The 24,477-nt window shown below is 36.6% G+C and overlaps 1 protein-coding gene across 7 annotated transcripts in view; it reads left to right on the forward strand.

Annotated features, from left to right (window-relative positions):
• Window positions 1–24,477, forward strand: part of Mindy3 (MINDY lysine 48 deubiquitinase 3) — a 74,763-nt gene that overhangs the window by 32,314 nt on the left and 17,972 nt on the right. For all 7 annotated transcript variants that reach the window (XR_002385133.2, XM_021233624.2, XM_040755472.1 and 4 more), the window contains 2 exons: window positions 605–675; window positions 5,272–5,352. Coding sequence is in view for 6 of the 7 variants with exons in the window: in XM_021233624.2 (XP_021089283.1) it covers window positions 605–675; window positions 5,272–5,352 (152 nt within the window). In the remaining variant the exon portion in view is untranslated. The remainder of the gene's footprint in view (window positions 1–604; window positions 676–5,271; window positions 5,353–24,477) is intronic.

Here is a 24,477-nt window from a genome sequence, read left to right on the forward strand (position 1 = left end):
GCCAAAAATCCTTCAGTAGCCACATCTTAGACCTTTAGGTCTTAGACCTTTAATCTTGAAAGAGCAAGGATAGTTTTGAACTCTCTGACCTTAAGTCAGTATGGAACAGAGCCATATATGTGTCCCTTAGAAAACTCTTAGCTTTCATAAGGCAGAGACTATTTCTTAGTTATCACTGTTTCCCCAGCCTTAAGCATACTTACGGTTTCATTTTAGAGTCAAAAGGACTTGAAATGTCCGTGTTTTGTACACATCTTTAATTCCAACACTTGGGAGACAGAGATTGGCAGATTTCAAGACAGGTTTTCTCTGTGTAGCCCTGGCTGTCCTGGAACTCACTGTGCAACCCAGACTGACCTTGAACTCAGAGATCTGCCTGCCTCTGTCTCCTAAGTGCTGTGATGAAAGGTGTGAGTCTCCATGCCTGGCTTCATTTGATATATCAATAAATAATATGCAAAGGTTTAAAAATAGATTTAGGTGAAAACATTTTGGCATGGTTTGAATATAAATATATTTATGCTTGCACACACACATATTCAGACACACTACTCAGACTTACATATACAGCAGTGTTAAATTTGGTTTTGTTTATTTTTTGCAGAACTTCTCGGTATCCATGAACAAGCAGCTGTAGGATTCTTAACATTAATGGAAGCTTTACGATATTGTAAGGTAAATGTCTTGAAGGGTTTGAGTATGTTCATCCTGTGGACAGTATTTTCATTCTTATGGTAACTAACTTCAACTCTGGCTGTTACCACTCATCTGTCTTACTCCCTTGCTGAACACCCATCCTAAACCAAGTGTTAAGAAATTAAGCTAGCTAATCATTCTCATTTTCCTGTGAAGGGAATGGGTATCAGAGCACAGAACAAAATAATATAAGATTTAGAAATACATATGGTTGAGGATAAATACACTTTAAGGCTGTTTTAACGTGTGTGCTAGGGTTGGGAACTACCTTGAACCTTCATTTTTGATTTGAGGTACCTTCCTGTGCAATCCTCAATAACCATTAGACCTGTTTTAAATGAGGGTTACGTTAACCACTATTTTCACTTACAAGACATCACATTCTTAGACAAAGAATGATGTAGATTTGTGGTTTTTTATTTTAAATGTTTATTTCATACAGTGGTTATGATGGTTATGATTTTTAGTAGCATTAACAAGTATCTTGTCCTCTCTCTCTCTCTCTCTCTCTCTCTGTGTGTGTGTGTGTGTGTGTGTGTGTGTGTGTGTGTGTGTGTGTGTATGCATATGCATGTGTGCAAGTGTGGGACTGTGTGTGAGTGCACTCACTACTGTTGCTGTTACTGTTTGTCAAGATATCATTCCTTCATGACAGCACATAAACAGAGGTGGTGTAGATGTAAGAATTATACAGGATCTATTTTGACCTTACTTGTATGTAGTGACTATAAGCAATAGTAACACCTTCATTTTTCAATCACTTTAATTATACAAATCAACACTATTCTAAGATAGCCTGGCAATCAGAAATCCAAACTGAATTCCCTATCCCCAGTCCAAACTGAATTCCCTATCCCCAGTCCACATACCTATTCATTTATCCTGGAGCAAAATGTGCACCTATGATCACCTTCACACACACACACACACACACACACACACACACACACACACACACACACACACACTTATTTTACATGTGACCAAATTATGGTGATTTTATATTCTGAAATATTTAAGTTTTTTTGTTTAATATTTTTGTTGCTTTGATATATACCATGACCAAAAGTATCTAAGGTAGAAAGGATTTATTTAGACTTACAGTTCAAGAGAGAGAGAGAGTCCATCATGTTAAGGAGACATGCCATGGTGGGAGGAACCAGAAGCAGAGAGATCATTACCCACAGGAAGCAGAGAGAGAGCAGGGTGTTGGCCAAGGCTATATACTCTAAAACTGGCTTCCAGTGATAAACTCCCAAATAACACCACCAAATGGGGGCAAAGTGTTCAAATGCATGCACTTAAGGAAGATACTTCTCAGTTAAAACTCATAACTCTGTAGCCTATAAAGTCTTCATCTGGATGCTGTCATTAGCTCAGGGTTGCTCTCTCCATTGCTATCTGTGTTCCAGCCGCACTAGTGACCTGCCATTTACCAGACACATTCAGTCCTTTCCTCCCTGATAGACCTTAGTACTTGCTATTTCTGTGTAGAGTGCCCCAGCTCTTTAAATGAATGGCTGACTCTTCCCTTAGGTTGGTGTTAAGTTGTATCAGAAAATGTATTTCCTCAGTTACTCTTAGGTTGTGAGCCTAGCCTTTAACAGCAGAGCTGTCTTTCTAGCCTGCCCTCAGTTACTATTTTACATTATTTGCTAAGAATGACTGACTACTCCTTGCTGATTGTCTACTTTTTCTTATCTTGAATTTGTTTTCTCTTCTCTTCTCTGATGGCGTTAGACTCTTACAGGATTCTTCTAATGGCCCAATGCACTGTTGCTTATAAATAATAGGTAAAGAGAGCTGACAACTGAGCCACCAATGGCTTCCACCCTGGGGACAGGGTAGCAGCAAGCTGGAGCTGCAGGTGCAGATTACATGGCAAGTGGGATTTTTATGATAAAATTTGAATAAGTCCAGTGGGCTCTGTACTATAAGGCTATAACTATTTGTCTGGCACCTGACATATGGGCAAAAAACTAATCCTGCAGTGTGAGGACTATGAAAAGAATGGTGTGATATGGATTTAATCAGCTGATCTTAAAGCAGACTGACCGGTTTATAACTAGGGCATCAGAACTGAGCTGTCAGTTTCTAAAATGCTGTATATAAGTTCATCAGTATGTAAGTTCTCAGTCATGTCACCAGATAGTTAGGGAAATGACATAAAGAAAATTAATTATGCTTGTATAAATGTTATAAATCCAAACATTTCTTCATTCTTTGATAGTGTAGCAGATTGCTTTCTAGAAATGAAATTATCATTTCACTCATTTCGAACACATAAGAACATAAATGAAATGGTACCTATTTATATCCCTTCTGCACACACACAGAAAGAATGGTGCTTTTAACTGTATTTAGAGATAAGAGCCAGGTGGTGGTGCCACACATCTTTGATCCCAGCACTGGGGAGGAAGAGGCAGGTGGATCTCTGTGAGTTCAGGGCCAGCCTGAGCTACAAAGTGAGTTCCAGGAAATAAATAAGAAATAACATATCATCATAAATATTACCATTTTGATGCATATAGTTCTATAATTTTGCTGTATTCGTAAGGCTGGGCAGCCGTCATCCTTACCTAATTCTGAAAGGTTTTCCTCAACCCCAAAAGAAACTCTTAACACTTCCTTCTTCGTAGCTCTAGACATCACAGCTCTGCTTTCTGGCTTCGTGGGTTCCTCTACCCATGTAATAGCATTTCATTCCTTTTTATGTTGAAACCACTCTGTTTTATAATGTGTCAATTTTGTTTCCATCCACCAACTGATGGATGTTTATACATTTTAAAGGACCTGATAATGTTTTAAAACTTTAAATTTAGCTTCTGTCCTGAAGAATTGAGTAACAGGAGTCTTCTATTTCTTAATGGTTCAGATTTAATAGTTTAGAGTAGTAATTTCTAATTTTGGCTGTTATAAATACTGCTACTGTGAACATTTGTCTGAATGTTTTTTATAGGCATGTTTTTACATTACAGTGTACTCAGTGAAATTACATGATGACACTGTAATTCTCTATTCAACTATTGGAGGGCTATCAGTTGTATTTGCAAAATAAGGAAAGTAATACTATGTTTTCTAGGGAATGATTTTTTTTTTATTATAAAATCCACCGTTAGCTCAACATTCATTTATCCTTTGTTCCTATTGTAAATTTTTACCTCTTCTTTTTTTTTTTTTTAAGTCTTTACCTTAGGTGAAATGCACATGCTTTTTCCGAGGGAAATTAAGCAGTATCTAGACTGTCCACTGTGTGATAGAGACTTAGTCTAGGAGTCAGAACACTGTGATTCTAGCTCTGCGTAAGTTCCTGCCACTGTGTATCTCTCTGCTCTCTTAAGAGTGAGATCTCTTGTTACTCATCTCTGCAGCCTCATTTGATGCTCACTGAGCACTATGCCTTTCTTTGCTCATTTCCTTCTCTGCTGTTCTCAAAGGATCCTTCCTACTTGACCAGTTTTCATGTTAGCACATCAAACTCATCCCTGCTTTCATAGGACAAGGGAACTGTGTCTTCTGTCCATAATACAAGAGTTCCTCCTGTTTTCCACCTCCCTTGTGATGATAGTAAATTCCACAGGGCTATGGTGGTTCTGAAGCAAGGACTACTGTCTGAATAGGAAAGCTTCTTACAGTTTCCAGTTATAGTCAGTTTGAATGAGAAAGGAAAGCAAACTAGATAGGTAAGGTTAGTTGTTTTTAAGGGAAGTGTAGAATTGATCAGTATAAACATGATGGATTATGTGAATCTGTTTTATTTGGTCAAAATGCACTTTCTATCTCAGTTACAAATAAATGCAAGTGTTTTTTTGGCACACTCATATATATATGGGGGGGCACAGTCTTGTGTATAAATGACCTTGCAGGTAAACTGTATGTATAGCTTTTTAGCAGTGGTAGTGCACGCCTTTAATCCCAGCACAGAGACAGGTGGATCTCTGTGAGTTGGAGACCCAGCCTGTTCTACAGAGTGAGTTCCAGTATAAGCTCCAAAGCCACAGAGAAATCCTGTCTCAAAAAAACAAAACAAAACGAAAATACAAAACAAAAAAGATGCTATGTATGTTGTAGAACCTTGAACTTTTCATCAAGAGTCAAATAGTAGGAGTCCTTTATGTTCTTGAATGTTTTGTGCTATAAACTTTTTCTTAGGGGAGGTTATTGTATTAACCTAAACACTTTAAGGAAAGGGGTGCCCTTATCATTTCCCCTTATCTTGGTTATTGGTTTACAATGATTACCTTATAAAATAATTATAAATTTATGGTTCTAATTTTGTGCCAAGTTGAAATTATTGAAGTGACTGTTCTATCTGGGAAATGTAGCAAAATCTAAGAAGGAGTTCTTGAGCTAAAATCCTCATGATGAGTGCATATGCACTAAGGCATACATTGCTATGTTCTGGTTTAAAGATACAATGTAAGTTTAGGAATGTTCCCTTTCTGTACTCAGCATTTCAACTTTGGGGTAAGAAATGTTAGACGCCTTTGTTATGTTTTACATAATTCTGAACAAATATTTAAGGGCAGCATAAATTTTTCATTTATTTGTTTTACTTTGCTGAATTTATTCTAGGTTGGTTCTTACTTGAAATCTCCAAAATTCCCTATTTGGATTGTTGGCAGCGAAACTCACCTCACCGTGTTTTTTGCCAAGGTAGGCTTGTAGGGACTTTGTTTTCTTCAGAATGATATTAGGCAACTAATAATACTCTAAGTCCATATTTAGTTTTATCTTTGTTCAGATGATAGTCCAACCATTAATAAATGTAATGTTTCTAAAAAATCTTATCAGTTCATACTAAGAAAACACTGTTACTTTGCTCAAATTTTGGAGTAATCTCAGTAAACTCCTTCATGGCTCAGTTGCCATGTATTTATCTCTGCCTTCTTCAAAACTCTAGTTTTTTATTTTGTTTTGAAATCACTGAAATGTAGAAGAAACAACTTTGGTTTTGGGTTCTTGTGTAGAACTGTTTCTAAATCTTACTTGTTAAGACGTAATATTTTCCACAGTGGGATGGTCAGAGCTCAGCCATTGAATACCTTCATTTAAACACTAGCTGTGCTTCTTCCCAACATCCCTGGCCTCTTTTCCTCTATGTTCAAGAAAAACTTGAACTTTATAAAGTATCTAGTTCTTAGAAGTGTTGTCAGCCTCAAATCTAAAATACTTAACAGTGCCTAGCACAAGGCGAGTGCTCAGTAAGTCTGAGCACTTGTTAGCACTGTGGGCACGTTCATTATTCATCAAGCTGCTACAGACATCTCTGACACTATTAAGAACAAACTGTTAGATGCTGAACTAATGTGGGGGTATGAAAGTGTATTTTCAAGGTCTCTTACTCCAAGTGCATGCTTCTAATTATTCCAGGAGACTTTGGCAGCATGCTTTTTGTAGTGTAAGGTTGCTTCTATAAGAATTTTATAAATTTCACTGAACTGATATCTCGTTTTATTTATTTTCTTCCTGCTTTCATTGTGCTAGCCAAAGTCCAGCTTATAGATACAGATTAAGGTGTGTGTTACTCTAACACGGACAAGTCATAAGTGCACTTTGTGAAAGTACAGGCTACCCTGGTACGTTATTTTGAGTCTGAAAATTGCTGTTCATTTCCCTCTCAAGTGGGGAAAATGAAGTCGAACTCAGAAACAGAAAACTTGTAATCAAAACACATATTTCCATAGGTATATATTTCTGGAAAAGAAAAGCAGTTTAAATTTACATGAAACGTGTTTTTAAAACAATTATTTTACCTCTAACCCTGTTCTTTAACATTAGGAAAACTGACATAAAACTATTCATGTGGGTTTGTGGAGATGGGAGATGGGCACTTAGACTCTCATTATGTAGCCAAGGCTGATGCTATACAGACTGAGGCTTCCTGCCTCAGTGGAAAAGTGTATAAATAGTAAATGAAGTTATTAACACTTATTGGGTTCTATTTTAGATATTTTAAATATAAAGTGTTTGTATATTCTTCACTACATAAAAAATGCTGGAAGTTTTCTGTCCTCGGAATTATAAAAGGAACCATTCACTATTTGGTTTGATCGTCTTAAAATACTACTACATTTTGAACTGTCACTTTTGGCCATATTTTGGCTATTATTTTGTTTTGAATTTTTGTCTGTTATTTTGTGGTTAATTTATTCACTGTGTATATCCTATGACCCCAAAGAAACATAAGATCATAAGGTTTTTCTTTTTCTCCAAGAGTTTATTAAAAAATAAGCTATAAAGTTATATAAAATTGTCCTATGAAATTATTTCTGTAGACTGGCTCTGTGCCTAATGTTGTGGGTCTTCCTGGTTGGAGTTAGACCCTTTTACTCTTTGCTCATAGATGTCAGCAGCCTCTATGGAAGCATTGTTTCTTGACTCAAATGTTTAGATTCCTCATGTGCTATGCATAGGCTACAGCTGTGTTCATTTCTTCTCGTGCTCAGTTATCACATGTTTTCTAGGGATAGTTGTGTCTTGGAATTGTGCCAGCTGCTGTGACTATGGTGTTAAAAAGACAGACATTGTTCTTGCTGTTGTGGAGGTGTGTATCCTAATGGAAAAAGGGCTATGGCTGAAGTTTCCACACTCAGAAATGTTCGAGAGTGATGAATCTTGGCAAAGCTCAGGCCTATAATACCATGGTAATTTATCTGAGTTTTGAAAAGCTGAGATGTTCCATAGAATTGATACCTACAGTGAGCACTGAGGTAGCGGTGAGATTAAACTAGCGAAGGGAGCAAGAACTTTAGCTATTTAGAAAATAGTTGGAAAAATGAATGTCTGCATAAGGAAAAGCTGATGGGAGCACACTGTAAGAAAATAGCAGAAGTGCTCAAAACCAGAGAGGCAGGTATGAGATAATGCTGGGAACGTAAGTACACTGTAGAACTACTTGGCCTAAAAGTACTCATAGCTACCTCACTTGGAAAATTTTGACTGCAACCAATTTAGGGATGGTAAGAAGAGGAACAAGGTTAAATTTGCATTTTGAACAGGTTACCATGGGTAACTGCAGAAAGCAAATGTGTTGAAAATAACCCAGGTCATAGGTAAAGCAAATTTTTATCATATTTTTAGTAAGTGGTATAATTGGTATAATTTGATCCAGGATAATTTTTTTATTATCCTTTGAGAATTCATACATGCATACAATGTATTTTATCATCATCATCACACACACCCATTCCTTCCTCTTAACTTTTCCTGAATCTGTCCCCTTCCTCTCCACCCCACCTCCCATTTTTTCTTTTTCTTTTTTTTTGGTTTTTACGAAACAGGGTTTCTCTGTATTGTTTTCGAGGCTGTCGGTCCAGCCTCGAACTCACAGAGATCCGCCTGCCTCTGCCTCCCGAGTGCTGGGATTAAAGGCGTGCGCCACCACCGCCCGGCTCCATTTTTTTTTTTTAATAATCTACTGAAACTAGTTTGTGCTGCCCATATGTGAATGTGTGTGGAGCATCCCTATATCATGATCTATCTACTAGGAACCACACTCCTAAGGAAACTGGCCCTTTCCCCCAGTAGTCTATGTAGCTTCTCGGCTAAGGGTGGGAGATCATGAGCCCCTCTTGCCTCCATGCTAGAGTATTATTTACTGGCTTGATCTTGTGCAGGTCTTGTGTAGGTAACCACAGCTATATAGTTGTTTAATCTTTACTTTTTTGGCCTTGGGGGGGGACTGTCACCCAGTTCCCAAATAAATACACAGAGGCTTCTTCTTTCTTATGAATACCTGACTTAGCTTGGTTTGTATTTAGCCAGCTTTTCTTAACTATCCCATCTACCTTTTTCCTCTGGGCTTTTACGTTTCTCTGTTTCTGTGTATCTTTTCTTTCCTTCTTATTCTGTGTCTGGCTCTGGGACTGAGGGACTGATTCTTCTTTTCTCACTCCTTGATCTTTTCTTCCCAGATTTCTCCTTCTATTTGTTCTCTCTGCCTGCCAGCCCTGCCTGTCCTTTCTCCCACCTCACTATAGGTTGTTGTTCACCTCTTTATTGACCAATCTGGTGTTTTAGACAGGCAATGTTACACAGCTTCACAAAGTTAAACAAATGCAACATAAAAGAATGCACATATCTTTGCATCATTAAACAAATGTTCCACAATATAAATAAGCATATCTTCAACTAATATTCCACAACACAGTGCTGGCCCTGTCATGTCCAGAAGACAACTGTTTGGTATGCCCCTTTGCTAGCCTCTGGTTCTTACAGTCCCATTTATGGTCAAGCACTTCGTAGACACTTATTCTCTGTTCTTTTGAGGACTCAGAACTGCCAAATCTATGTACATATTTAGGAGGCAGTTTGATACTGTGACCATTTAGCAAAATAATAGGATTAAGTTCATCCCTGGTTTGTGGGAGGACATGAACTAACATCTATTTGCCAGAGATGGTACCAAAGTAAGAATACTAACAAACTCCAACTTGGTAAACCAGTAAGTTTTTGGGGAGTTACGTATGGGGAGAGTTTCTTATAAGAGCAAAAATGACCCAAAAATGGCTGCATCACCAAAAGCTTACCCCAACTTGGGTAACACCCCACCCTGAGTGACAACTCATGGAAGCTGGGAACTTGGAGTTCACTGCACAACTTTTAAACAGTTTAATGGGGTCTCTTTTCCAGGTAGCTTTAGTGGCTCTGGGAACCCTCTCAACAACTTGAGAGAAGGCACCCCTCATTTGGCATTAGACTTTTTATTTAGCAATCTAGAGCTAAGAACAGTATCCCTTGTGTAGGATAATGTGAATTTAACCTCTTTGATACATGTGCATGTTTGTGCATGTGTGTTTAGGAAGCTTATATAATGGGTTTTCATATGACTTCTAATTATCCCTCTCTCTATGCTCTCCTCTTCCCTACCTTTCCATCCTATTCTCAACTTAAACTCTTTCCCTCATCATTCTCCTTTCATATGCTCTGTTTTCTATACCACTACCTTAAAATATGTCTTCCCCCTATTCTTCCACCCTTAACATATTTCCCTTCCCCAAAGTGGGTCTTTTCTGATTTGTGTCAGGGTAATAGTACAGAATAGAGTAAAGTACATAAATGAGAGATTTACTTCCTGAGATAAAATGACAGGACTTTGTGATGATTTGGGGTTTGGTAGACAAGATATAGAAATGTCTAATGAAATATGTAAATTTGACCTCAGAGATTCAAAGATGTGTTCTTGACAGCTTTGCTAGTCTTTTTTTAAAAATTTTATTATTTGCAATTTTTAAATTTAAATGTATTTGATTGTATTCTTTCCCTCCCTCAAGTCATCCCAGATCCTTTCCCCCTCATACATCTACCCAACTCTAAGTTCTTTTTCAAAAAACAAACAAAAACCCAATACAACAAAACCTCCAAGAAACAAGAAAACAAAACACCAAACTAATCAAATAAAAGCATACCAAAAAACTATGGAGTCCATTATATGTTGGTCAGCTCCTCCTAAAGATGAGGTCCACCCTGGAGTGACTCCATGAGAAAAACTGATTTCCTCCCTCCCAACAGATATAAATGAAAGTTTAGTTGTTAATCTTTACCCTAGTGGCTATGGCTAGATTGTCTTTCATTCATTTTTTTTAATATAACAAAGTAAAACATGACAAAACATTGGAGTTGGACAGATGTATTAGCCCCATGTTGCGGGACCATATGTAGTGGACTGGTGTTTATGGGACTGTGATCGAGACCAGCTGAACAGCCCGGGGTTTGTTCCTGAGTTGGGGAGTGTGGATGAGGAAAGACTAACTATTGGAGTTAAAGAAAAGACAGAGACATAAGATCATATCAGGAGGGCAGTGACAGTTAATACTGAATGTGTCCAGTTTATTCATGCATCATCTTCCAAAGGTGGGAACAATACCAGAAGACTTCCCTTAATCCTAAAGACACTCTGTAGCTGCATGTACACTTGACCTTCAGGCATTCCCTAGATCCAGTATCATCTATTAGCCTTCAGGATGAGTGTAAACTTGACTGGACCTAGGTCTATTGTTATTTAGATAGGAGCCATTCACCACCAAGGCCAGGACATGCTGCAGTCATTAGCTGAACACAACAAAGCAACAGAAGGAAGAGAGTCCCAGCAGAAGGCACAAGAATCAGAGACCCACCCATCTGCATTACTCTAAGCCGTAATGTATACACAGAGGGCCTAGTGCAGGCCCTATGCATGCTGCTTCATTATCTGAGTTGATATGTGTTTTGCCTGTATTGATTCAGAGGATCTTGTTTCATTGGTGTTCTCTAGCCCCTCTGGCTTTTAACTCTTTCTGCCTCTTCCATGGGGTCGGTAAGTTCTGAGGAAAGGGGTTTGGTGGAGATATCCCGTTTAGGTCTGAGCATCCCAAGTCCCCTCACTCTCTGTATAATGTCTGACTGTGAGTATCTATATTTGTTCCCATCTGTTCAAAGAGGAAGCTTCTCTGATGAGGGTGAAACAAGGCACTGATCTATGAGTATACCAGACTATCATTAGGAGTCATTTTATCACTACATTGATTTTGTTTGTTTAGTTTTGTTTTTTTCTTTCATAAGACCAAGACCAGTATTATTCGAGTTTACCCAAAGTTCCTGGATTTTCTAGTCTCTGGTTCTTGGCAACCCAAGTAGTTCTGGGTATTAGTTCTATCTAATGGAGTGGGTCTTTAGTCAAATCAGTTACCGGTTGGTTATTCACACAAGCTTTGTGCCGCCATTGTCCCACCATATCTTGCAGGCAGAACACCATTATAGACCAAAGGATCTGTGGCTGGGTTGGTGCTTATATTTGCATCTCTTCTGGTAGTGTACAGTGTGTTTTATCTTTTATCTTTATCAAAGATTCTAGAACATAGGGGCAAAGGTTCCATATAGGTACCAGCTTGACATATCCATGCTCAATGAGTTGTGTACATGTTATAATTTTGTTATTCTTAATGTACTCACTTGTGATTCAAAGAGTGTATTTGACATTTGCAAGTCAGATGATCTTCAGATTGGGGCAACGAGAGACAACTATGTAGAGAAATGAGTTCATAGCTGCTCTGATATTGCTTCCATGTTGAATTTTCTTCCAAAGGATAGAAGACAGTCTACTATAGATTACATGCTGCAAATATTGCTCATTTTTAATTTGCATTTAGCACAAAAACAAACTGTGACCCAAGCTCCTTTTTTATTCTAAAAGAAAGACTTTTAAGAGAGAAAGATCAATTCTAATTTTGTGTGTCTGAGAAAGCAGAATGAGTCAAGTTTACATAAATTATCTGAATACCAGATAATAACCTATTGAACTTAGTCTTCTCTATGATGTAAAAGGATATGTATCAAGCTAGTTAATAATGTAAAAGGTGTTAGTAATAACATTGAAAACACAAATGACTCAAAGAATTTTATAAAAGTTATGGAAAACAACTCCCTGAAACTAAATTTTGCTTTACTGAAAATAATTGCCATTGCAGATGTAGTTTGAAAGCTTGGTTTAAACATCTAGTTAGAGGGTTATTTTAATTTCTAGATTGTCTTATATGTTCTTTATACATCTCACTAAATTATTGCAAAAGTGTAAGCTTTGTCTATTAGACTCTTTGTAAACCGAAATGGCAGCTATAGTTGTATTTCATTTTGAAAATTGAGACAGAAATTGTAACTACAGGCTAGAAGTAGGCTAAAGGGCACACTGGAATTTCATCCAGTATTAACACTAGTTTCAATGTGTTTTGTGATTTAAAGTATCTTCAATCAATGATATTCCAATGTATACACAGAATTTTTTAGTAATTTATATTTTTTAAAAAATCACAAAAATTTTCACAAATACAGAATTTCATGGTTGGCATTGAAAATGTACCAGTGTCATGGAGTCGATGACTTTGTCTGGTGTTATTTACATATTCTTAAATAATCATTCACATATTTGCATTTAAAATAAGCAAGTTTAAAAAAAGGGTAAGCAAAGGTTTTGACCCACACATTTAATGAATCATAGATTGATCAAATTTTCCATCGCTTTCTTTTCTAGGAAAAAAGAAGAAACTCCTTTACATTGAGACTTCAATTTTATTGCAAATTATAGTTTGTATTTATTCATTATATGTTCACTGCCCTTCTAACCTAATTTAGACATATTTTGATGAGTGTTATCAAAATAATGGGCTTAGTTTGAAATTAATACCTTAGTACTTTGTTTTTATAATAGGACATCTTTATTTTCCGATTCCAAAGCAGGTCCTTCTGTATATATGTCCTTCTGTATATATGTTTCTCTTTTTGGTTGATGTATAAAACACTGTTTGGCCAATAGAGGCAGAAAGATACGCAGGACTAGGAGACAAGGAGAATTCTGGGAAAGGTAGGCAGAGACGCTAGGTAGAGACCGGGAAGATGGGACATGCCAGGCATTCTCTGGTTAGATAAGGCCATGTAGAAATACATAGATTAGTTGTTTTGGGTTAATAATTAAGACAGAGCTAGCCAGGAGAAGCCCTAGCCTTCGACCAACAGTTTTATAATTAGTATAACATTTCTGTCTTTTTATTTCGGGTAAAGTGGCCATGGGACCAGGCGGGACATGAAACTCCAGCAACAGGTGTATTTATACTGGTAAATTTTACAGTGCAGAGAAATGTGGTGCAGACTGATGAATCCAGCCTGATCTCACTGTGTAAACAATAAGAAACTTGCTGAGCAAGCCCAGAAAGTGTTTTTTGTAACTTTTTACCCCAAACAAGAAGCCAGCTAAGCTTTCTACACTGTAGTTGATATCTGTTTATCTATTTTATATTAGAACTTTGGTTTCTTGATTCTGGTTTTTTAAAATTGGGTTTATTGTATTTTATATTTATGGAAAATCTATTACACAAATGGTAATTATCACATATTTTGAATTAGTATTTATCCAAGAATCATCCAAATGTTCTTGGCTTCATGTAATACTTTGTTGTGCATAGTCGAAAAACTATAAATGTTAAGTAAATGAGATGATACACTATGATAATTGAACCTAATAAGTTGCTAGCAGTTTCCAGAGTGCTAGAAAGATGGATCAACAGTTTAGAGCCTGTGCTGGTCTTGGAGAGGACTGTTTGACTCCCAGCACCCACGTGACGAATCACGGCCATCCAACTCCAGTTCTGGGGCTCCAGCATCCTCTTCTGACCTTAGCAGGCAGCAAGCACACACAAGAGACACTAACATACATGCAGACACTATATATATAAAATTAAAATATATGGGCAGTCTTCTCTTTAAAAGGGTCACCTTACAACACTGTTTTTACTTAGGTCAGATCATAATTCAGTTTTAACTGCAGCACGGACCACTTGAGAGGTGTAGACAGTCTTCAACTGGAGTCTGTGGCAGTGCTGTGAGCCAGCCTCCTTGTTTTAAGCCTTGGACCATTTTAAAGCAAGTGCTGTTTGTTAAAAGTTTATGATTTCCATAAATTTGTTGTGGTATCTTTTAAATATCAATTCTAATACTTGTAAATAACCGTTTATTCAGCTTAGATTCTAATAGTACTGAATAAAAGAAGTTTGAATGAGCAGCATCAAAATGCATATCATAATTAAGATTGCTGTTGTGATTTGAGGGTAGATAGAAAAGTTTCTCTCTTCAGTGAAGTAACCTGTCATCTGATTGTTCTGAGGTTTCCTTTGATAAGAACATCTGGCTTTTGGACTGACTGAATCCTTTAACAAAGAACACGGTGGAAGCTGGTGATTTCAGTTTGGTTGCTAAACTCAGTAGTCACCATGTCACATATGAGATACCCAGTGTCCTAGAACTTATCTTTCAATGCTGTTAGTATCTCTTTCTGACCCACAAAAGAGAATTTTTATAAGATTAGAAGGAATTTTTATTACAAGTTTGTTTTATTGAAAATCAATAATAAATGAATTCAACCATTTTGTGAACACATTTGATAACATTAAAAATATATTACATATTTTTTGGAATTTTCTCTGATTTTAAATTTGGACTTTCCACTGTGTTTTACAAATCTTTTCTTATATATTAGTGATCTTTTTAAAGGTCTAACTAAACATGAGCCTGTGTTAAAAGCAAAGGTGATAGATACTGCCCTCGCTGACACAGTATCTTAGGGAGTCTGCTAGAGAAACTCATGAAAGCCAAGCTGCGCTATGTGGATTGGAGACTGATTCTTGTCTTAGGGGAATGTCACAGAATCTCCCTGCAAGGAGCCTTGTGGGACTGCAGAGTAGTCAGGTGGCAGAGTTCCCACACAGCCTTCTAATACAGGCAGGCAAGATGCAGTAAGTAAATGGGCCCTTTCAAGAAGGAAACTTAACTCCTATCAGATTGAATGGAGAATTTTCATGCTAGCTATCTGAGCTTTGGCAGAACAAAACCTTTAGATCTGACAAAGTGAATATGCCCTGTGGGCATGGGTCTCCAGCCATCCCTCTGTGTTGCCTCTGATGGTAATGAGAACTTGCAAACTCAACTGCACTAGAGAAAGTCCTATGAAACCATTCTTAAACTTACTTTGTCATTTTGAATTGTTTCTCTTTAATATCAGAAGATAAAGCTAGTTCTTACTAAACAAGGCTATGTAATGGATGATAGTGTATGTTCAGTATTTTTGTGGAAGTAACTGCACCATGCTGCCTTAATCGGTGCATTTCTCTCAAAATCACAAATTCCTGTAGTCAAGAGTCTTCTCATGAAACATGTTTGCATACTGAAAGGCTGCAGTGTTACCACGCTGAGCATTTGGGCATTTGCCGCCTTAGCTTGTTCTTTTTTTTTTTTAAGATTTATTTATTTATTATATATACAGTGTTCCACCTGCTTGTACACCAGAAGAGGGCACCAGATCTCATTACAGATGCTTGTGAGCCACCATGTGGTTGCTGGGAATTGAACTCAGAACATCTGGAAGAGCAGTCAGTGCTCTTAACCTCTGAGCCATCTCTCCAACCCCAGCTTGTTCTTTTTTAACCATCATTTCCACTAATGATCCTTTGTCTCTTTTTCATAATTGGGTCTAAGAATTAATTACTTGGAGCATTTCCTAATTTCTTCTTTAAGAACTAATTATATGAAGTTAATTTGCATTGTTAACAGAACTTTACATTTTAAAAGAATATTTTAGATATAATTAGATGGTCTTTTTATTGTTCATTTTAACCTAAATGTGGTTAGGTTAAATGTGGGCTAACCATTGCTAACCTCATTTATATATATGGAATCTATGTACTCAGGATGCTTTATCTTCAAAAGAACAGGGACTAAATTCTTTTTAAAGTCATTTTAAATTTACTTTCAAGGTTGGAGTGATTTTTATACTTTGATTTTTGTTCTGGTTTGGGGTTATAAAACCTCTGTATATGTGCGTGTACACATAGACTCATCTTTGACTTTTCTTACAGTAAAATACTTCTTTTGTCAGGTAAGAGCATATGAATACATATTACCATTTAGATAGAAAATGCATAAAAGTTGATTAATGTAAAGGGGAAACCCAGCATACAACTGTTCCTTCCCCAGTCCTCTTACTTATTTCTGGGGTTGGGGTGCAGAACAGGCTGATTCCTGTGTGCGTTCTATGTAGCATTAATAAGACCACTGTACTTTAGGGGGGAATCTCTTTTTTGAGGTGTTTTAAAAATAATATTAATGGAAAATAAGTAAAATGCTTTATGGTATTAATGTTTAGTGTTGTGAGGAAAATTCACTTTTAAGTATCTTTAATTATTAGATAAGACTCATGAGGATTAATACATAGGCATTTTGTAGTAGTTTACTTCTGTATTTTAACCAAGTTTAGTCATCCCATCCATTTATCTTAGATATTACTATTTCTGCACATATTTACAACTCATAGCTTACCCACTATAGAAAAGGAATAGACTTAAGACACGTATTTAGTTTTTTAGATTAAATCATAATCTGTGTGTCCTAACATCTGTCTGCCAAAGTAAATTTAACAAATAATTTTGAAAATATTGAAACTTTGATGAGAAGGCTATACAAATTAACCATTTTCAATTATTTTTGTTATTAAACACATGAAGTATTAATCGTAAGCCTCCCTAACTGCTGGCATATTTTGGGCCAATTCCCATTAACACTTTAAGATTCTGCAGGTGGCTTGTGTCCCCACACCAGGAAAATTTGGTTTTGATGACTTTGAATAGGAATCTGGAGCACAGTATCAGGGGTCTTGCTTGGAAAGTAGCATTACTTGTACTCTTCTATTGTCTGCTCTACTCTGACTGGGGATGGGGTGTTTGTTGTAGATAACGACAACACTTCTCAATCTCAGTCTGCCTGCTTCCTAGGACCAGCATGTACCTCCCTTATCTGTTGTCATAAGAGAGTCCAAATGATTACCTAAAAAATCATGAAGCATCCTGGGTAGAAGGGAAGGGAAGGACCTGAAAGCTGTCCATTCTGATCAATCTAAGTTTCTGTCGTCAGCAGTCGAGGCCACAGCTCAGGCTATTTAATTGAGGGGAAAGGGTATAGTTAATAGAGTTTATTACAGGAAACCTTTTATGTACCTAGAAGATATATAAGGAAAAATCTTACATATCTAATGTATGACCATTCCTAAATGTGCTTATTAAAATCTTGGTCAACATTTTTGGTCTAGTTTTGACATCTTTGGCAATATGATGGCCTGCTTTTGTTTTATTTTTTAATACTTCACTGCATTATTCATGCTAAGTGGGGTAATTTCAAATGCTGTTTTCTAACTTCCCCTAAAGGCAGTCCAAATATAGTAGCAGTCTTGGGACACAGGAGAATCACTACAAAGTAGGTACTTTGGGCATTAGAAGTGAAGCTTCTGGTGAGACTAAAAAGATGGTTAACGTGGGTTGCAGGTGCACAATAATAGAGAAAGGGCTACTGTTAGTGACTTTGTAGTACGGAGTTCCTCATCCCCTCAGACAGGGTCTCCCATTGCTCTGTATGCTTCCATTTATATTTGTAGAGCTTGGAGTTATGGAAGAGTAACCTCTAAATGCCTTTTCTATCCTGATGACTTTGACTTTGCTGATACAACAGGATGAGGTAGGTGTGCCACACAGCAATCTACTGTAGAGATAGCCTGGGGCTTTGTATGTTATTAGGAAAATGAAAACTAAAACGAAAAGACAACCAGCTTCAAATTTTACAGTGTTTTCAGAACATTTAATGATTAATTAAAATCTATTTCTTGATAGTTTCCAAATCATTAAAGTATAGGTAACAAGATACAATCAATATAAAATAGATTTTAAAGTGACTTTAAATTTACTTCAAACTGAAAGGTCAGTTATGTATTTGTATTTCATTGTTTGAAGGAATCTAAATGGCAATGTAAAATGTCTTCAAGCTAAAATTACATTTTTATAGGTGTAATCATTGCATTGGGTAACCTTTTGGAGGTCCTTGATTACAACAGCAGATTCTTCTTGATAATGAAGAAAGATGTAATAAGTAAATTGTTGAAGACCCCTCAGTTATTCTACTGGTGTCTAGCCAACACATGCCTTATAGTTCAGCACAGTGTCTAAGAAAGGGGTAAAGTTACATTTTAAAAAGACAGTGCAATCAAATCATTACTGATGATAGTACATAAAGTGCTACATGAAACAGAGACACATGATTCAGATTCCTGACTGTGGGATACTGGGTATTCCCTTTATATCTTAGTCCCTGCTTCTCTGTTGTAGGACATTACCAGTTAAGTAAATGGAGATTTGGCTAGATGATCTTAAAGGCTGTAATCCCTGTTGGCTAGTCAGTGGGCTGAAAACAAATGATTCACCCTAATAGTTGCTATGGCCAAAGCATCTCATTATGTCATGCTAATATAGAGATTTCAATGTACAACAAAAATAATTTTGATGGTAACTGAAACTAAATGTATTTGACTCTTGTGTTTGTGATGCTTTCCTCCTGAGAAAATTTAGAGTTTCAGATGTGTCTCCTTTTGAAGCTTTTTCCTAAATGGCTAAACTAGAGATGAAGAAATAAAATAACTGATAACTTGAGTGATGTAGAATTACATCATTACAATCCCTTTAATTAGAATTCAGTGGTGGATTTGGAGATTTGAGGGCTAGTGCAGTGTATTTGATCCTCCTTTTAGAAGATAATTTTGCTAAGACAATCATTTATGAAAATGTTTTAAGTAACATATTTTTTCGTTTTCATCTATTGGAATGTGACCTGAAGTGCGTAGACTAAGTCTTTCTTTCCCAACTAATAGATGAGCCAAAGTAAGAAAGAGGGAATAGAGAAGAAACTATAGGTGTATGGAATGAGAGACTGGGAATATGCTAAATGTAAAGTAGAAAATCTGAGGGATAGAGTTCTCTTCATACTTACAGAATTATTCATGAAAGTTTAGTTTAGTTACTTGATATAAAAAATGAAAGTTGAGAATTCTGATAGCCTCACTGAAGTATGTTCCTTTAGGATTATAAAACACTCTAAATTAAGTAAGATTATATATATATATATATCTGTTCAAATTTGGTGTACAATACATTGAATATTAATATGCAGCCCAGTTTTCTGTGTGGATCCCTCAACCATGGGTCTTTGTACTAGGACTTTGCTTCCCCACACATCCCTAATGAACAAGCTTGCCAGCAGGACCAAGAGAACACAGTGTGCTCTTTTGTTCAGTATCTTGAAAGTTTAGCATGGAATATACTTTATTTACTGATGCTTGGAATTTACAAATAAGGCATCAGGTAATTTTCTTTAAGTTCTTTCTTTTAATGCTGGGAAGTTAATTAACCCTTCTTGTACTAGTAAAAACTTATGTGTTCCTTCCCTCAACTTTACAAACAATAATAATTTATTTCTCAAATTTCACTTAAGAGGAGTATTGACATAATGCTTTGTTTATATTATCTACCAGCTCATTCCCCCAAATGGAGCATTCTGCCTGTGTTTTTCTTCAAAATACTATTTTATTTCTGTATTATAAATTGTTAATTTATAGGTATATAAGTTTGTGGAGTACAAAGTAATGTTATAATTTATAAATATACTGTGGACTAATTTAGATCAAGTTAGTTAATGCCCATGACCTCCAGTCCTTATCATATCTTGGGGAGAATATTTAATATTACTATCTTAAATCGTCTACTGTTTACATCATCATATGTACTAGAACTGAAAGGGAAACCTTCTCTCAGTCTGATTCTTCCTCCTTGAATCTCAGGTCTCCCCAGTCCCCCTAACCCCCAGCTTCTGTAATCAACATTCTGTTTTGTGCTTCTGAACTCAGTTGTTTTAGAGTTTACATATTAATGAGAAGAAGAAATATTTGCCCTTCTATGCCTATTAGTGTAATAGTTTCCAGGTCAGGGTGTAGTGATGGAAGCAATCATATTTCTTTTTGTAAGACTGAGTAATATTCCATATTTGCTACATTTTTTTTATTCATTCATCGGTTGTGAGACATTTGGCTTGTTTCTGTAATTTGTCAGTGTACATGACATAAATAACTCTTTGACCTTGAATCCTTAGGGTTATTCCAGAGTGGGATTGCTGGATTTTAAGTATTTCTTTCAGGGAACTTCTGCACCATTTCCCATAATGGCTGGACTGTTTTGCATTAATTCCCAACTATCATGGCAAGAGCTCTTTTTTACTTTCTTGCTTACACTTGCCTTTTTCTGACAGTGTAGAGATGATTTCCCATTCTGGTCATAAATTTCATTTCCCTGAGTTATAATACTAAGCTTTTGCTTTTCTCATGAATTCCATGGCCTTTTGTGTGTTTTAAGAAATATCTATTCGTTTCCTACATTTTAAGTTGAGTTTTTGTTTTTTTACTGTTAAGTTTGGAATCCTTATATATTTGGAGTAGTAATACTTTATGAGATGCAGAGTTTCCAAACATATCCCCATTCGTGGGTTTTAAATTTGATGTGACCCCATTTGACTATTGTTGGTTTTTGGTTCCTGGGAGTTTTGAGTGAGATTATAGAATCATCCCATGGCCAGTGTCGTTTAGTTTTCCCCCTATTGTTTTCTTTTAGTATTTTTAGAGTTGTTTTTACATTTAAGCCCTAGTCCATTTTGAAGTAATGTTCATATGTGATGTGAATTAGAGGTCTAAGTTCATTCTTTTATTTTGGAAATCCAGTCTTCTTTACACTGTTAATGAGCGCTTCCTCTGCCTATGAATATATTTTTAAAAATCACTACTTTGTGCGCACACATGCGTGCTAACCAGGAAGTCAGAGAAAAACTTTCAGGAGTTCATATGGTTCACAGGATTGAATTTGGGTTGTCATCCTTGATCGCAAGTGCCTTACTCACTGAGCTATATTGATGATGCTATTTAAAATCAGTTGGCATGCCAGGATTAATTTCTGGGCTCTCTGTTGTGTATGACTGTCGTATGCCATGCTGTTTTACCAGTACCATACTTTTGTTCTTTTTGTTCATGATTGCTTGACTACTTAGGACCTTTTGCAGATCTTTTGTGGAAATTTTAAAATTATTTTTCTAGTTATATTTAAAATAATGTTAGAGTTTTAATAGATATGCATTGAATCTACAAATCACCCTGGGCAGAGTGAACATTTTAGCACTATTAATTCTTCTGCTTCATGGTTTTAAGGGATTACAATTAATAATTACATATAAAAAATTAAGTAACCTAGAAAAAAATTTATTTCCGTGACAAGTAACTACTCAGAGGAGGGAACACTTTCATAATCTGTGAAGCTAGCACTGCCTGGCATCAAAAGTAGACAATGGCACTGCAAGAAAAGTCAGGCAGGGTTGGTACATCACTGTGATCCCCACGGGAGGCTGCGGAAGGAGGAGCATGGGTTCCAGACCCGGAAGACAAATGGAAGGAAAGGAGGGATAATGGGAAACCAGTGTTCTTGATGAACATCTGTGAGCACCGGAAATTCAGCAGGACATAAAACAGAGCATCCATCAAGACCAAGTGCATTGTGTTGCTGACATGCAAAAAGTGTTCCAAAGAATTCTAATTAATAAATGTGACATATCACATCAAGAGAATGAAAGATACAAACTATATGATTATCTTATTTGATGCCAGGGAAGAGGTAAAAATATATGACAGAATTTAGTATGTTTAGATGATTAAAAACTCTCACCAAAATTTTTATAGAAGGAACTCACCTTAGCACAGTAAAGGCCATCATATACCAAGAGCCCACGGATTCTCAACAGTGAAACACTGAAAGGTCTTCCTCTGAGTTGTAGAAGAGAAAGACTTCTACCCTCCCTCCTGTTTACCATAGTTCTGATTGTCCTTGCCAGAGCAATCAGGCAAGAGAAGAGGCACCCAAAGAGGAGCAGAGAAAACAAGTCACTGTGCTGATGGTATGACCTTACATAGAAAACAGTACAGACTTCATGGAACACTGTTGAAGCTAGCAAACAGATGTATATATCAACAAGGAACTGCCTCAATTTATAATCGGTACCAAAAAGTAGCCAGGAATAATTAAAACAAGGAATTGAAAAATTTGGACACCGAAAACTGAAACATCAGTGACAGAAATTAAAGGAAAAAAATATGTGGCAAGATGCCCCTCAGTCATGAAATGGGAAAATTAAGATTTTTTTTTTATTGTTTTGGTTTTACGAGACAGGGTTTCTCTGTGTTGTTTTGGAGGCTGTGCTGGAATTTGCTCTGTAGACCAGGCTGGCCTCGAACTCACAGAGATCCACCTGCCTCTAAGATTTTTTTTTAAGACAAGAAACACCTTATTATTTTTTCTTCCCCTGTACTTACAGTTTTAAGTGATACTTAGATAGTCCATGGAATACTTTAAAGTACATCACTCTCTTTTTATCACTAATTGAGACTACAGGAGGTTAAAACTGATGAATAGAAAAAATGAGTGTCCATTTGCACATAATTGTTCCACTGATGTTGAGCCGCTTCTGGCAGGATTGCACTTGTATTCATTCACTGGTTCACACAGACCTCCTAAAGAAAACTGAAGAAAGAAGGAAGGTTATGAATAGTTAAAGGAGCTAATGATTATACTAAGATTAATGTAGAATACAGGCAGCACAGTTGATCCCTGAATTTTTTTAATGGTTTTTTGAGGCAGGGTTTCTCTGTATTGTTTTGGAGCCTGTCCTGGAACTCACTTGGTAGACCAGGCTGGTCTCGAACTCACGGAGATCCTCCTGCCTCTGTCTCCCAAGTGCTGGGATTAAAGGTATGTTCCACCAACGCCCGGCTTGATCCTTGAATCTTGAGAGCTGGGATATAATCTTAATCCTAGCCCAAAGCAAAGGCTATACTGGTGACATGAGTTTCTTAAATTCAAGAAGCTGGTAATGTAGCTCATTAGTAGAATGCTTACCTAGCATGCAGGAAGCTCTGGATTCAATCCCAGCATGTTAGGAGGGAGAGGTGCATACCTGTTATTCCAGCACTCAGGAGGAGGGTGTCAGAGGATCAGGAGCTCGAGAGCATCCCAAGCTTCATAATGAGTTTGTGACTCTGTCCAAAAATAAAACACTGTTTAAATTTAAGTAAGCAAACGTAATCCACAAGTCTCTACTCTCTACCAAAAGATCTCTCCTAAAATATAATTAAGCCTGCATAAAATTATACCTTCACATTTGCTTTGACACGTTGTTTTTCATAGCAAAAGTGCACATATCCAGCAAGTAAGACACTAAATCATGAATTTAGAACAGAATTGAAAGTTAAACCAAAGAAGACATTGCTTAGCATGTGCATATGGTCAGAATAGCAGAAAAGAAATCTGCCTGGAATGGAAAACAAGAAACAGTTTATTACTGAATCATACAAAATACCAAGTCCTCTTTCTCACTTGTCTTTTTTTTTTTTTGGAATATTGGAATACAAAAAAACATGTAAGTTCTATGTGTTTGCTTTGTTTTGATTCCCCTTCCTGATTTTTCATAAAAATGGAACATGCTGTACTTTTCCTGAGGTTAGACCTCAGGGTTAGGTAAGAATTCCACTTATTGGTTCTTTTAGTTCTCTTCTATATATGAGGTAAAGATGGGTGAGGGTAGAAGTTAAGAGATCTTTCTTTAAAATTTGGCCATACTATATTTTAATATTTATGCTTCATGGCTATTGGGTTTGTTTTCTGGTTTGATTTGGTTTGAGATGGTCTTGCTGTGTAGCTCTATCTGAGGATGTGAGATAGATAGTGCAAAGGAATGCCTGTTCTCTGATAAGGTGACTCACTGAACACAAATATAGGTAAAAGCTTGCAGAGAAACTGACCAGACATCAGCAACAGGGCCCTCAATTCTGCATTCTTGTCTGTCAGAAATAAGTTTTCACAAGGGCTTAGATATGTGCAATGAAGTTGTATGAAGAAATGACAGCAATAGAGCATTGGGCTTCTGTGCTACGGTTTTGATGAGCAGTGATGAAGAAACTTGATATTTTTAGGGAAAAGGATAACTCTGCAATAGAATGTCTCCTTGGAAGCTAAATTAGACATATAGATGCATGTGCAACATTCCCCTTATAAAGTGCTATCTGCCATTACAATACTATGTGTGATTGTCCATATTAGTCTTTGCTATTAGAACAGTCTCAGAGTTCTAAACCCAGTTTTGATGCCTTGAAAACTAAAGTATATTGTTATATCTTCTGTCTTAGTTTTGATTTGTTGAAAATTAGAATCTGATATTTGAAGTTATGTATTTCTTTACATATACAGCAATATAAAATATACTTACAGATCATGGGTTCTTTACATACTGTATTTCATATCAATTGCTTTTATAATGTTGGCATGAAATCCTCTCAATTTTATGTGGTTTAACTGT

The sequence above is a fragment of the Mesocricetus auratus genome, unplaced genomic scaffold, assembly GCF_017639785.1.
Source record: "Mesocricetus auratus isolate SY011 unplaced genomic scaffold, BCM_Maur_2.0 Super-Scaffold_100013, whole genome shotgun sequence".
Taxonomy (NCBI): domain Eukaryota; kingdom Metazoa; phylum Chordata; class Mammalia; order Rodentia; family Cricetidae; genus Mesocricetus; species Mesocricetus auratus.